Source organism: Microtus ochrogaster, linkage group LG3, assembly GCF_000317375.1.
Source record: "Microtus ochrogaster isolate Prairie Vole_2 linkage group LG3, MicOch1.0, whole genome shotgun sequence".
In the NCBI taxonomy this organism is placed as follows: domain Eukaryota; kingdom Metazoa; phylum Chordata; class Mammalia; order Rodentia; family Cricetidae; genus Microtus; species Microtus ochrogaster.
In genome coordinates, this window is record NC_022029.1 from 13,850,746 (window position 1) to 13,862,989 (window position 12,244).

At 37.8% G+C, this 12,244-nt stretch overlaps 2 protein-coding genes across 2 annotated transcripts in view; one reads left to right on the top strand and one right to left on the bottom strand.

The window, feature by feature from the left end:
* Nucleotides 1–12,244, top strand: part of Atad2b (ATPase family, AAA domain containing 2B) — a 134,963-nt gene that overhangs the window by 30,081 nt on the left and 92,638 nt on the right. Inside the window, exons 5-7 of the mRNA XM_005360570.3 lie at nt 1,974–2,076; nt 3,068–3,176; nt 5,911–6,027. Coding sequence (XP_005360627.1) covers nt 1,974–2,076; nt 3,068–3,176; nt 5,911–6,027 — 329 coding nt within the window. The remainder of the gene's footprint in view (nt 1–1,973; nt 2,077–3,067; nt 3,177–5,910; nt 6,028–12,244) is intronic.
* Nucleotides 9,764–10,105, bottom strand: LOC101990923 (60S ribosomal protein L30-like). Its single transcript, XM_005360569.1, has one exon. It carries the CDS (start codon nt 10,103–10,105, stop codon nt 9,764–9,766), a length of 342 nt encoding a protein of 113 aa, XP_005360626.1.

Below are 12,244 nucleotides of genomic sequence, written 5' to 3' on the forward strand. Positions count from 1 at the left end.
GATCTCTGGGAGTTCGAGGCCAGCCTGGTCTACAAGAGCTAGTTCCAGGACAGGCACCAAAGCTACAGAGAATCCCTGTCTTGAAAAACCAAAACAAACAAACAAACAAACAAACAACCCCGAAAAACCAAAACCAGTTAAAGAAATATCTGTTCCCCCATCTTGACTATCCCTTTCCCTCAAGTTCTCCAACCCCCTACCCCATGCTCCTAATTTTCTCAGGAGATCTTGTCTATTTCCCTTTCCCAGGTGGATCTATATATGTTTTTCTTAGGGTTCAAGGGTCCTTGTTGCTTAGCTTCTCTGGGGTTGTGGACTATAGGCTCATTACCCTTGCTTTATAGCTAGTATCCTCTTATGAGTGAATATGTACCATCCTCATTTTTCTGGGTCTAGGTTACCTCACTCAGGATTTTTTTTTGTTCTATCCATTTGCATGCAAATTTCAGGATGTTATTATTCTTTACTGCTGAGTAATACTCTAATATGTAAATGTACCACATTTTCTTATCCATTTTTTGGATGAGGGGCATCTAGGTTGTTTCCAGGTTCTGACTATTACTAATGATGCTACATAGAGAAAGTGGAGAAATCTCACACTAGCTACTTAACAGCACACCGGAAAACTAGAACAAAAAGAAACAGACTCATCTAGGAGTAAATGACAGGAAATAATCAAATTGAGAACTGAAATCAATAAAATAGAAACAAAGAAAACAATATAAATAATCAGTGAAACAAAGAGCTGGTTCTTTGAGAAAATCAACAAGATAGACAAATCCTTATCCAAACTAATCAAAAGGCAGGGAGAGAATTAACAAAATTATAAAATTAACAAAATTATAAATGAAAAGGGGGGACATAACAACAGACAAAGAGGAAATCCAGAGAATTATTAGGTTATGCTATAAGAATCTGTACACCATGAAATTGGAAAATTAAAAGAAACAGAATTTTCTGGATAAGTACCACATACCAAAATTAAATCATATCCTTGTTTTTTTTTTTTTTTGTTAACAACATTATATTAAAAGATTCACTTTTTTCCCTACTCAGTACCATGAATCTATTTGTTGTTTACGATAATATTATGGTGGTGTTTTCTTTCTTTTTTATTTTATGAGCTCTAGTATGAAAGTATCAGATCCCCTGGAACTGTAGTCACAGATAGTTGTGGTGCTGGGAACTGAACCCAGGTTCTCTGAAAGAGCAGCCAGTGCTCTTTACCACTGAGCAATCTCTCCAGCCTCTTCCTTTCTTCCTTTTTTGCAACAGGTCTCACTGTGTAGACCTGGTTGGCCTGAAACACACTATTTAGATAAGACTGGTCTTGAATTTAGTCATCCATTTGTCTCTGCCTTTTAAATTAAATTAATTATTTTTATTAATTAAATAATTATTTTATAAATTAAAAATATTAAGACTTTTGAAGTTTTAATAAACAAAGGTTTTTTTGAGCCTTATAAATGAAAGTTTAATAGTTTAAGAGTTTAATAAATATATAAAAGTTTAAGTTATTTTTTCACTTTTTAAAAAAAATACTCTTATTTTTTAAAAGATTTATTGTTATTTGTTTATTATGTATACAGTGTTCAGCCTGCACATCAGAAAAGGGCACCAGATCTTATTATAGATGGTTATGAGCTACAATGTGGCTGCTGAGAATTGAACTCAGGACCTCTGGAAGAATATCCAGTGCTCTGCTGAGCCATCGTTCTAGTCCTAAAACTTTTTTATTTTTATGTGTGTTGTGTTTGTATGTATATATACAATATTAGTCAAGATCAGAAGAGGGATTTGGATCACTTGGGGCTAGAGTTACACATGTTTGTGAACTACCAGATATGGGGGTTGAAAAATTGTCCTCTAATAGAACACCTCTACTTTTAATACAGTTTATTGAGCCCTTTAAAGTGTCTGATATGATGTATGTGCCCATAATTGTCTAAACTCTCTTTATTATATGATTTTAGTACTGCTGAAGCTGTATTACAAGAAATGGATAATATTAATATCCGGCGAAATCGTCGATCAGGAGAAGTAGAAAGGCTTCGAATGTGGACAGACACAGAATTTGTAAGAACATTAGTATATATAACCTTTGCAAGTATTTTGTTTCCTCTTGTAGTTGTCTTTTTGGTTTTAATTCACGCATATGTGTAGGTCTGCATGAGTGGGTCCTCTGGTGCTGGAGTTACCATTATGAATCCCCTGAAGTGAGTGCTGAGAAGCCAGCTTGTGCTCTCTGGAGGAAGAGTAACCGCTCTTAACTGCTAAGCCATCTCTACAGCCCCCAAAGTAGTTCTCTTTATACTTGCAAAGAATTAGGAGCCCAGCTGTAGGCCTCCTCCCCTCCCTTCTCCCTCCCATATCCTCCCCTTTTCTCCTCCTTCCCTCCCCCCTCCTCTTTTCTCCTTTCCTGCGGCAGAGCCAAAGATGACCTTGAACTTCAGATCTCTTGCTCCCTGGCCTGCGCTGTCACTCCTGGTTTATGGAGTGCTGAAGAGCATTGTGCATGTGGGGCAAGCACTTTACCAACTGAGCTACTTTCCCAGCCCAACACCAGAGTTAAAAAAGATTTATTTTATGTGCGTTGGTGTTTTGCCTGCATGTATGTGTATGTGAGGGTGTCAGATCTCTCAGGCTTGTTGGGGATTTTACTGCTTTTTCTCTGCTGGCTCTTGCTGCTCCTGCTACTCCCTCTTCAAATTCCTCACCCCAACTTCCTTTTCTTCTCCCCCATTTTCTTCTTCTCTGTTTATTTTTTCCTTCTCCCTTTTATAAAAAAATAGAGAAAAAGAAAAAGCCCCAATGCATGGGGTTGAATCTGAGGCCGTGTATATATTTAACAACTATGAGCTAAGTCGTATCCTGACCCTTATTGTTTCTCCTTTTTCTTTATACTTTCTTTATACTTGTTGAATTTAGGAAGCTTTTTTTTCCATGAATTTGTGACTCATAAGTAGATTCTCAGTAAATTGTATTGAACAGACATGATTAATTTATTGAGTGCTGTTTATAACAATAAATGCTAGGTTAATATTTGACAAACTTCTTTATTTCAAAGGAAAATATGGATATGTATTCAAGAGTAAAAAGGCGAAGAAAATCACTGAGAAGAAATAGTTATGGGATACAGAATCATCATGAAGTTTCTACTGAGGGCGAGGAAGAAGGTCTGTAAAGCACCTTAATGGAAAAACTAGAAAACTGTGGGGAGGGAAGACTAGATTGTTATTTTTGTCTTTAGGTGTATATTGTATGATTTGAGGTAATTTGAACTCATCTGGCATCTATATTTTCATTTTTCTTCAGTTGGCAAAATGAAGTGGCTATTGGTAGTTCTTAAGTTTTCTAGTGTGCAAAGCCTTTGGCTGTAGGCTAGTCTGCCCAGTAGATTAGCCCTTTTGTTTTGCTGAAGGTACCCTCTAACTAAAATACTCTATTATCCATTCCCTCAAGTCTTTTCTTATTTGGATTTCAAATTTTGTTATAGACTGAGATGTAAATAGAGAAAAATAGAAGTGCTAATAGTAGTGGCAGAATCTTTAGCGTTTTTGCCTTCCACCTGTCTAGGTCTGAACTTAAGAACACAGTGGACTTGTAGGGTTAGAACTAGAAACATGCAGAAAGCACATTGGCTTTGTCAGTTTATAAAGTGGTGACCCATACGATTAGCATTGATCTCATAAAATGGATTTCAGGAGGTTTGGTGTATTGGAAATATAGATTAGCAGACTTTCCAAGGTAATCTTAGGCAAAGAAGACTACAATTATTTCTCAAATTCTGTACTTAATATATTAGCCAGATTCAGCCCCTCCAAGACAGGATTTTTCTATGTAACAGCCCTGACTGTTCTGGAACTCACTCAATAGACCATGCTGGCCTCAAACTCACAAGAGATCCACCTGACTCTGACTCTGAGTGCTTGGTTTAAAGGTGTGCACAACCATACCTGGCTACTTTAGCCAGTCTTTAAAAGGATATATAATCATATATATGATTTTATTTTATTTTTTTCTCCTTTTTTGAGACAGGGTTTCTTTGTGTGGCCCTGGCTGTCCTGGAACTTACTCTGAAGACCAGGCTGGGCTTGAACTCAGAGATCTGCCTGTCTCTGCCTCCCACCACCAGCTGGTTTAAGAGCTCACTTTTCTAATGAAGGTACATAGTGAATAAATGTTTTAGTTAGAACCTCTATATTGCATCATTTGTAGGCAATTAGTTTAGGTGAGACAGATTTATAATGTGATATTTGCCTTTATATGTTAGCTGACTGAGTAGGGGCTCTAAAGTAAATATGTCATCTGTATAATTTTTGTTCATAGTACAAAAGATTTTTACTTATTCAGGCATAGGTATAGGTATTTTGTAGCATTATTTAGATCAATGCCTTTTGGATCCTACCTATATTTTCCTACTAAAATGTGATCAGTTATGCTTAGTTATTATTCATAGGCTCAACAAACTATTATACTAAAACCAAAAATGGCTCATTTCTTCAGCATTTACCTTAAGTAAGAATAGTTCTTTGAATTAAGTGTAATTTGAGCATTTACCAGACTTCGTTTTTAATCATACATAGATTTGGGGCTAGGCTAGGGATGTGGTTCAGTTATTCAGTAGAAGACTTACTTAGAGAGCACAAAGCCTCTGTTGGATCCCTAGCACAGCATAATTGAGATGAGGTAGCATGTTCCTTCCGACATAATTCCAGCATTCAGAAGAGAGAGGCAAGAGGATCAGGAATTAAAGGTCATTCTTAGCAGAGTTTGAGGTAGGTCTTGGTACATGAGAACCTGCCTTAAAAAAAAATATTTCTTTTCGGAACATTTATTAAAGTTTTCTGTAGTTTGAAAAATCCTAAAAATTTCATTTATTTATTTATTTATTTGTTTGTTTGTTTATTGTGACAGGTTCTCATAGATAGGTTGGCCTTAAACTTACATGTCACAGAGGGTGGATGTGAATTTCTGACCCTCTTGCCATCACTCACTAGTGATGGAATTAATAGGAGTATGCCACTTATTCATTTATTTATTTTAACTTATTTTTTACTTAGCTATGCATGATGGCATACATCTTCAATCCCAGCATTCAGAAGGCAGAGGCAGGAGGATCTCTGTGAGTTCAAGCCTGGTCTAGTCTACATAGTTTGATGCCATCTCAAACAAACAAACAAACAAAAAACCAAACAAAATATTTATTTTCCTTGTATGAGTGTGTATTGTGTAAAGAAAAAAATCTTTAAAAAACAAAACCTCCCAGGAAAGTCAAGACACAGGGAATGATCACTGTGGCTTGCTATTCATTCATTCATTCATTCATTCATTCATTCATTCATTCATTTTTTGAGATTGGCTCTCACTATGTAGACCAGGTTGGCATCAAATTCACAGACCTCTGTCTGCCTCTGCCTCCAAGTGCTGTTTAAAGGAATCAAATGTGTGTGCCACCACACCTGGCTAACAATGATTTATTTTCATTTATTTATTTGTTTGTGTGTTTGTTTGTTTATTTATTTATTTATTTATTTATTTATTTATTATGTATACAATATTCTGTCTGCGTGAATGCCTGCAGACCAGAAGAGGGCACCAGACCTCACTATAGATGGCTGTGAGCCACCATGTGGTTGCCGGGAATCGAACTCAGGACCCTTGGAAGAGCAGTCAGTGCTCTTAACCTCTGAGCCATTTCTCCAGCCCAATGTTTTATTTTCTGTATTGATTTTTTTTAACCTAGGTTTATTTTTGGTTATACTAGTTTATGCTATTATCATGAATTGCTAACATTTTAAAATGTCACTTGCGTAGACAAAAAATAATGGATAAATGTAAATACTCAGTTGTAGAATAGGATCATACCTGTGGGTTAAACTGTTTTCCCCTTTTATATGTCGAAACTAGAATCTCAAGAGGAGGATGGAGACATAGAAGTTGAAGAGGCGGAAGGAGAAGAAAATGATAGGCCATACAATTTGAGACAAAGAAAAACAGTGGATCGATACCAAGCACCACCGATAGGTAGGTGACTCTAAACAGCTTCTTTGTTTTTAATAACTGAAGGTATCTTTATCGCTGTTTTGAAAAAGGACATTTTCCTGGGTTCAGTGGTCTAGTTCTGTGGTCCTTGCTATTGAGGAGCTGAAGTTAAAGGAACACTTGAGCCCAGGTATTCGTTTTTGGCAAGACTCCTTTTAAAAATAAAACAACAATCAATTGTGCTGAACTTAAAATAATCAAACCTCTTGTATGTCCTGTGCATCCTTTCCCACATACTTCTGTGTGTCTGTACAGCTGACAGCTAAGGCGCATGATGACTGTTTTATTATTTGTCCTTCCTCTCACTCATTCCTTTGGCTACTATTTTCTAGTTTCTCTGTGTCTAGATTTGCCTGTATGTTTTATTCTGTGTTTTATCTTGTTGCCAGGAATTAAATGTAGGGTTTTGTACATTCTGTGCAAGTGCTTTACCTTGTGGCAGCCTTTATTTGTGATACTTTATTTACCCTTCTTTCATTTTGTATAATTTTTTTCAAGAATCTTTATTTAGAATTTTAAAAAGTTATTTTGATCAGACATGGTGACACAATCCTTTAATCTCAGCACTCAAGAGGCAGAGGCATCTCTGTAAGTTTGAAGTTAGCTTGGTTTTCATAGAGAGTTCTAGGGTAGCCAGGACTATGTAGAGAGAACCTGTTTTAAAAAAAATTGTTTTATGTACATGGGTGTTTTGCCTGCAAGTGTACATACATGTATGCCTGTGCATCTTGTGTATGCCTGGTGCCCACATGGGCCAGTAGAGGACTTTAGATTCCCTGGAGTTGGAGTTACAAATAGTTATGAGCTGCCATCTGAGTGTTGGGAATCAAACTTGAGTCCTCTGGAAGAGTAGCTAGTGCTTTTAATCACTGATCCTCCTCCCCAGCCCCTTATGTAAAATTTTGTACTCTAAAATAGTGTTTGGTAGAAGTATGCTAATTATATCTAGAAGCTGTTAAAGCGTTCAGACATCCCTCTATTCTTGTTAAGAGTCATTGTTTCAGTTGTCACCAATGAGAGAGTGTGTTCTGGTAGAAAAAAGATTAAGAATCATTATTCTGATTTTTTGCTTTGTTTTCTCTTTTTCTTAATGTAATTGAAATAATGTCTATAGATGTATTTGTATTCTGCAATTTGGCAAGTTCTGTAATATGTATATGCCTGTGACACTATCATCATAATCAAAACAAGCATACTCATCAATGCCCAGCCTCCTGGATATCCTCATTCTTGTGTGTATTCTGCTCTCAGTCATTTGTGTCTTCCTTGTATTACTCTTTGAGTACTTACTAGTCTGTTTTCTGCCATCTTAATTCAACTTTATATGTTTTTGATTTTATATAAATGAAAATTTAAGTTTGTTTATTTTCATTTTATTTTTTTGAAATAGTCTTGTTCTCGTCCTAGGTTTGTCTGGAATTTGCTGTGTAGCCTAGGGTGACCTCAGACTTGTAGTGATCATCCTTCCTCAGTTTCCCAAGTGGAAGAATTATAGATACAAGCCACCATACCCAGCTTTGAAATACTAAAATACTACATTTTTACCTTTATTTCACTCAGCGTAATTATTGTAATACTTGTTATAGGTGTGAGTCATCTCAACTGTCATAATTTATTATTCATTTTTTAGGGATTAATTCTTGCTTTTGGTTATTGGTTGTTATAAATGAAGGTGTGGTAGAGCATCTTTAATATTAATACTCAAGTCTGGGGCAGAAGAAAGATTTAGATTTTGAGACCAGTAGGGATTCATAAAAGCCTGAGATAAAAACAAACAAACAAACAAACAAACAAAAAACAAGGATAAACAGGCAAGTACTACAAAGTGTGGTGGGTAGATTTATGATTAGTGAATTAGCAATTAATAAATTAGTATATTTAATTTTGTAAGAAATTGCTCATCTTCCAAAGTGGTTGTGACATTTTCATTCAGATTTTATGTTTCCAACCAGGGCTACATAGAGATATTCTGTCTTACTCCTCACTAAAGATAAAGAGAGTTTGTTTTTCTAGCATAACTCTTGGTGACACATACCTTTAATTCTAGTATTAGGAGGCAGAGGCAGTGTGATAACTATGGATGTGTGGCCAGCCTGGTCTGCAGAGCTAGTTCCAGGACTGGCAAGGCTGTTACACAGAGACACTCTGCCTTGAAAAACAGTAACAACAACAAAAAATTTGATACTTGCCAATGCTTGTTATGACTAGTCTAATTAATGTAGTTTTTTGTGTGTTTTGGTGGTACAGAGGGCTTTGTGTATTCCCCCAAAGCATTCTAGCACTGAGATAGATCCTATACCCCATTCCTTTTTTCTTTTTTTTTTTTTTGCCCCCACTCCCTAAGGTCTTACTAAGCAAGGTCTCACTAAGTTGCAAGGCTGACCTTGAATTTGAACTCTTCTGTCTCCCAAGTGCCTGGAATCATAGGCAAGACCCAGTTGTAATAGCGTGTGTAGTATAGTTTTAGTTTGTGTCTCTCTAATGAAGTTGAGCGTTTTCTTAACATTACTTAACAGTGGCAAATTTTTGTGTGTATGCATGTGCACTAGTTAGTTACTTTTCTGCTGTTGTTAGGGAGGAAAGATTTTAATTGGGCTTCCAGAGGGAGAATCCATAATGGTGGGGGAGGCATGGTGGCAGACAGCTGGAAGCTGAGAGAGCACATCTTTTTTTGGGGTGGAGAGGGTTTCAAGACAAGGTTTCTCTGTATATCTTTTAACTGGCCTTGAACTCACAGAGATTTTCCTGCCTCTGCCTCCTTAGTGCTGGGATTAAAGATCACATCTTAAATCACGTGGTGAAAGCTGAAAGTGAGCTGCGAGTGAGGTAAAGCTATAGACTCTCAAAGCCCACTCCTAGTGACGTATATTCTCCATCAAGGCTCCATAGCCTCTCCAGACAGCCTTACCAACTGGTATTCTATTATCTGAGCCTATGGCAGCCATTCTTGTTCCATGCCCTGTTCCCATAGATCCATGAAATGAGTCTAACTTTAAGACTCATTGCTGAGATTCCATGTAAAATACAAAACAAATTACATACTTCCAATAGATTTGTTTGTTTGTTGCTTTTTGAGACAGGGTTTCTCTTTACCTATAGAACCTGTCTTGGAACTCACACTGTAGACCAGACTGGCCTCGAACTCACAGATATCTGACTGTCTCTGTTTCCCGAGTGCTGGGATTAAAAGTGTGCACCACCACTGCCTGGCTCATATTTCCAATGTGTAATGGCATGGAATATACCTTCCCATCCCAAAAGAGAGACATGGGGACATCATGAGTGATTTCTGGACCAAAGCAAGATAGAGACCCAGTAGGGTAAATACTAAATCCTGTAGCTCCATGTCTTTTATCTGTGACTTTAGTTTTAAAGGATTTGGATGGCTCTCCCCTTCCAGTTTCACTGTCTACCACATACGTCTTTCTCTTGGCTGAGTGTCACTCCTGTGTACAATTCTCATGAGGCAGATGTCTCATGACTGTAGCATCCCCAACGTCTTGGAGTTTCCACTGCAACCCAGGTGTCACTTTCACAGCTTTACATAATAGATTCTCAGGACATGGTAGGGACAGTGACTTAGCATTACCGCATGATGCCTGATCTTAGTGGCTGTCTGGAGCTGCAGAGGAAGAATCTACAACACGTTTACTCTTGCATTTTTTTTTTTTTTTGAAAGAGCGCTGGTAAAGTTTTATCACAGGAAAATTTTCCTGGTTTACTTTTCACCAGTCTGGTCTTGCATGCTTCTATTAGTATCAGAATCACCTGGGTCAATCGTAGCCAGTGTGCTTATTCTGTAGTATTTTCTGCATGTTGTCACCAATTGAATATTATTGCCATTGTAATGATGGACACTAGTTTTAGCCAACACAGTGTAGTATTCTATTTCAGATTTCCTCAAAGCTGGGCAGTTGGTAAGGATAACCAATTTCACTTTGCCCTGTCTGATCATCTTTAGAGTTTGTTTGTATCTTAGCACATACTTTCCACTTTTCATAACAAATTGGAGCCTAGAGTAGATTGACTCTAGAGACTTTTTCATCTTTGTGACTACCATCTTCCTGCCTTAGGTGCAGGACAGCCCCCAACCAAGATCAACCACCAAGATGGCCAGGGAGTGAGAAGGTCACTCTTGCATTTTTAATGCCTCCAGAACTAGTACCATGTGGGTGATACTACCAAATTTGGCTTCCATCTTAGGCTAGAATCTTATCCCCTTCAACCACATTAGTAGCAGCTTTCCTATTCTGGAATGGTTGTTTTCTAGGAGGGAACAACCCCTTAGCCTTTTTCCTATCACAAATCAGAAACTTGGTTGCTCTTTTAGTTATTTTTCTATTGCTATGATAAAGCACTGAGACCAAAGCAATTTATCCAAGTGTTTAATTGGGTTTACTGGACCAGAGGGTTAGAGTGATTGAGTCGTAGCAGGAGACTGGAGCAGCAGTTGAGCATCTACCTCTTGAATCACAAGCATATAGAGAGAGCATATCACTTAATCACTTCCTAAACATTGACCAACTGGGGACCAAGTAGACATCTCACTCAGATATCACAGATGGGGAGGGTCCTGCCCTCAAGGTACCTTTCCATTGTTCCAGTGCAGAGTGGTCCTCTCCTTAAAGATGCCAGGCTCTTTAACAATTGTAATCTTTCTTTCAGTATACGACTTGGATGTAATATTAAGCTTTCTGGTGCTCCTTTCCTTCCAAACTATACATTTAGTATTTCTTCCTATCCTACTTTCTTTTTTTTTAAATTATAGATCTGCATATAAGCTATCAGTTAGTTACCATGACACTGAGTCAATTCTATATTGTCCTTAACTTTTCTCTACCACAGAAATGAGTTTATTACTTTTAAATTTAATGCCAAACAAGTCCTTAGGACATTAGCAGCAGGCAGCCAGATTCTTTACAAAATGTCACATGAATGACTTCTAGCCCAGTTGCTAAGAAGACCTTCTCTGAAACCTCTTGAGTTTGCATTGTCTCTACAGTTTGCATTGCTGTCAGCATATGGACATCATCACTGTCATCCAGGCTCTAACTAGAATGGCCCTCTAAGCTCTGGTTACAGCATTTAGTGGTTTTTCTAGCTCTGAGTCACACAACCTTCTACAACTTTTCAAAACCAACATGGTCAGGTTCTCATAGCAACAACCGCATTTTTTCTCGAACCAGCTTCTGTATTGGTTTTGTGTTGCTGTGATAAAATACTAATGAAGAGTTTTATTTGCGGGTATGTGGTTTTAGAGGCATAGGCTTGGTGGCAGTCAACTGAGGTCCACTACCCAACTAGTCTAGCAGGACTAGAGAGCTCTGAGTTCAGTGAGAAATTCTGTATCAAAATATAGGATAGAGAGTGCAAGAGAATGACCTGCAGTGCTCAGTGGTACTCATGGCAGAGCACATCTGCACACGTGCAGTGCTCGCTCTCTGTGTCTCTCCCTCTCCATGGCTGCTAAGGTTCATGCTTAAAATCCATGGCTGAGGTATTTCCATTACCATCATTTATGAAGTATCAGGTTCTTGTAGCTGATTGTAGTGTTGTAAATCGGGCCTTGAGTCCCCCTTGTAGTACTTGGGCAGGTTTCTAGGGTAAGTCCACACACACTAGCCAGTGGAGTTGTTCTGTAGGGATTCTGTCAGATAAGAGTTTTACTGTGGCTAACCTGGTCCTGCGATATAGGTCCTGTGTTTCCTTTTATTTCTTTCCTCCAAGAGCACTGTATCCCTGTTTGTGGTCTGCTGTTAGGAGATGGGGGTGGTGTGAGGCAGGCAGTGCAAACCTTTTCTTCCTACCCTTTTCTAATGCTTATTTTATTATTTTAATATTATTCTGTAACCAAGTACTGTGATTCACAGCCTGATTTCTGAGTTTTTGTGAATGTTTTTTTTGTTTTTGTTTTGCTTTTCAAGACAGGGTTTTTCTGTGCAACAGCTCTGGCTCTCCTCGAACTTGTGTTGTAGACCAGGCTGGCCTCAATGGATAGACATCTGCTTGCCTCTGCCTCCTTGAGTCCCCCTTGTAGTAGTGCTGGGATTAAAAGTGTTTGCCACCATGCCTGGTATTTGTATGCATGAAGATTTGTTTATGTTTATGCTTTTGTGGGGGATTATTACTATGGATAGTATTACTTTGCTTTGTTCCCTACTACAAATTTTTTTTTTGTTTTTTGTTTTTTTTTTTTTTT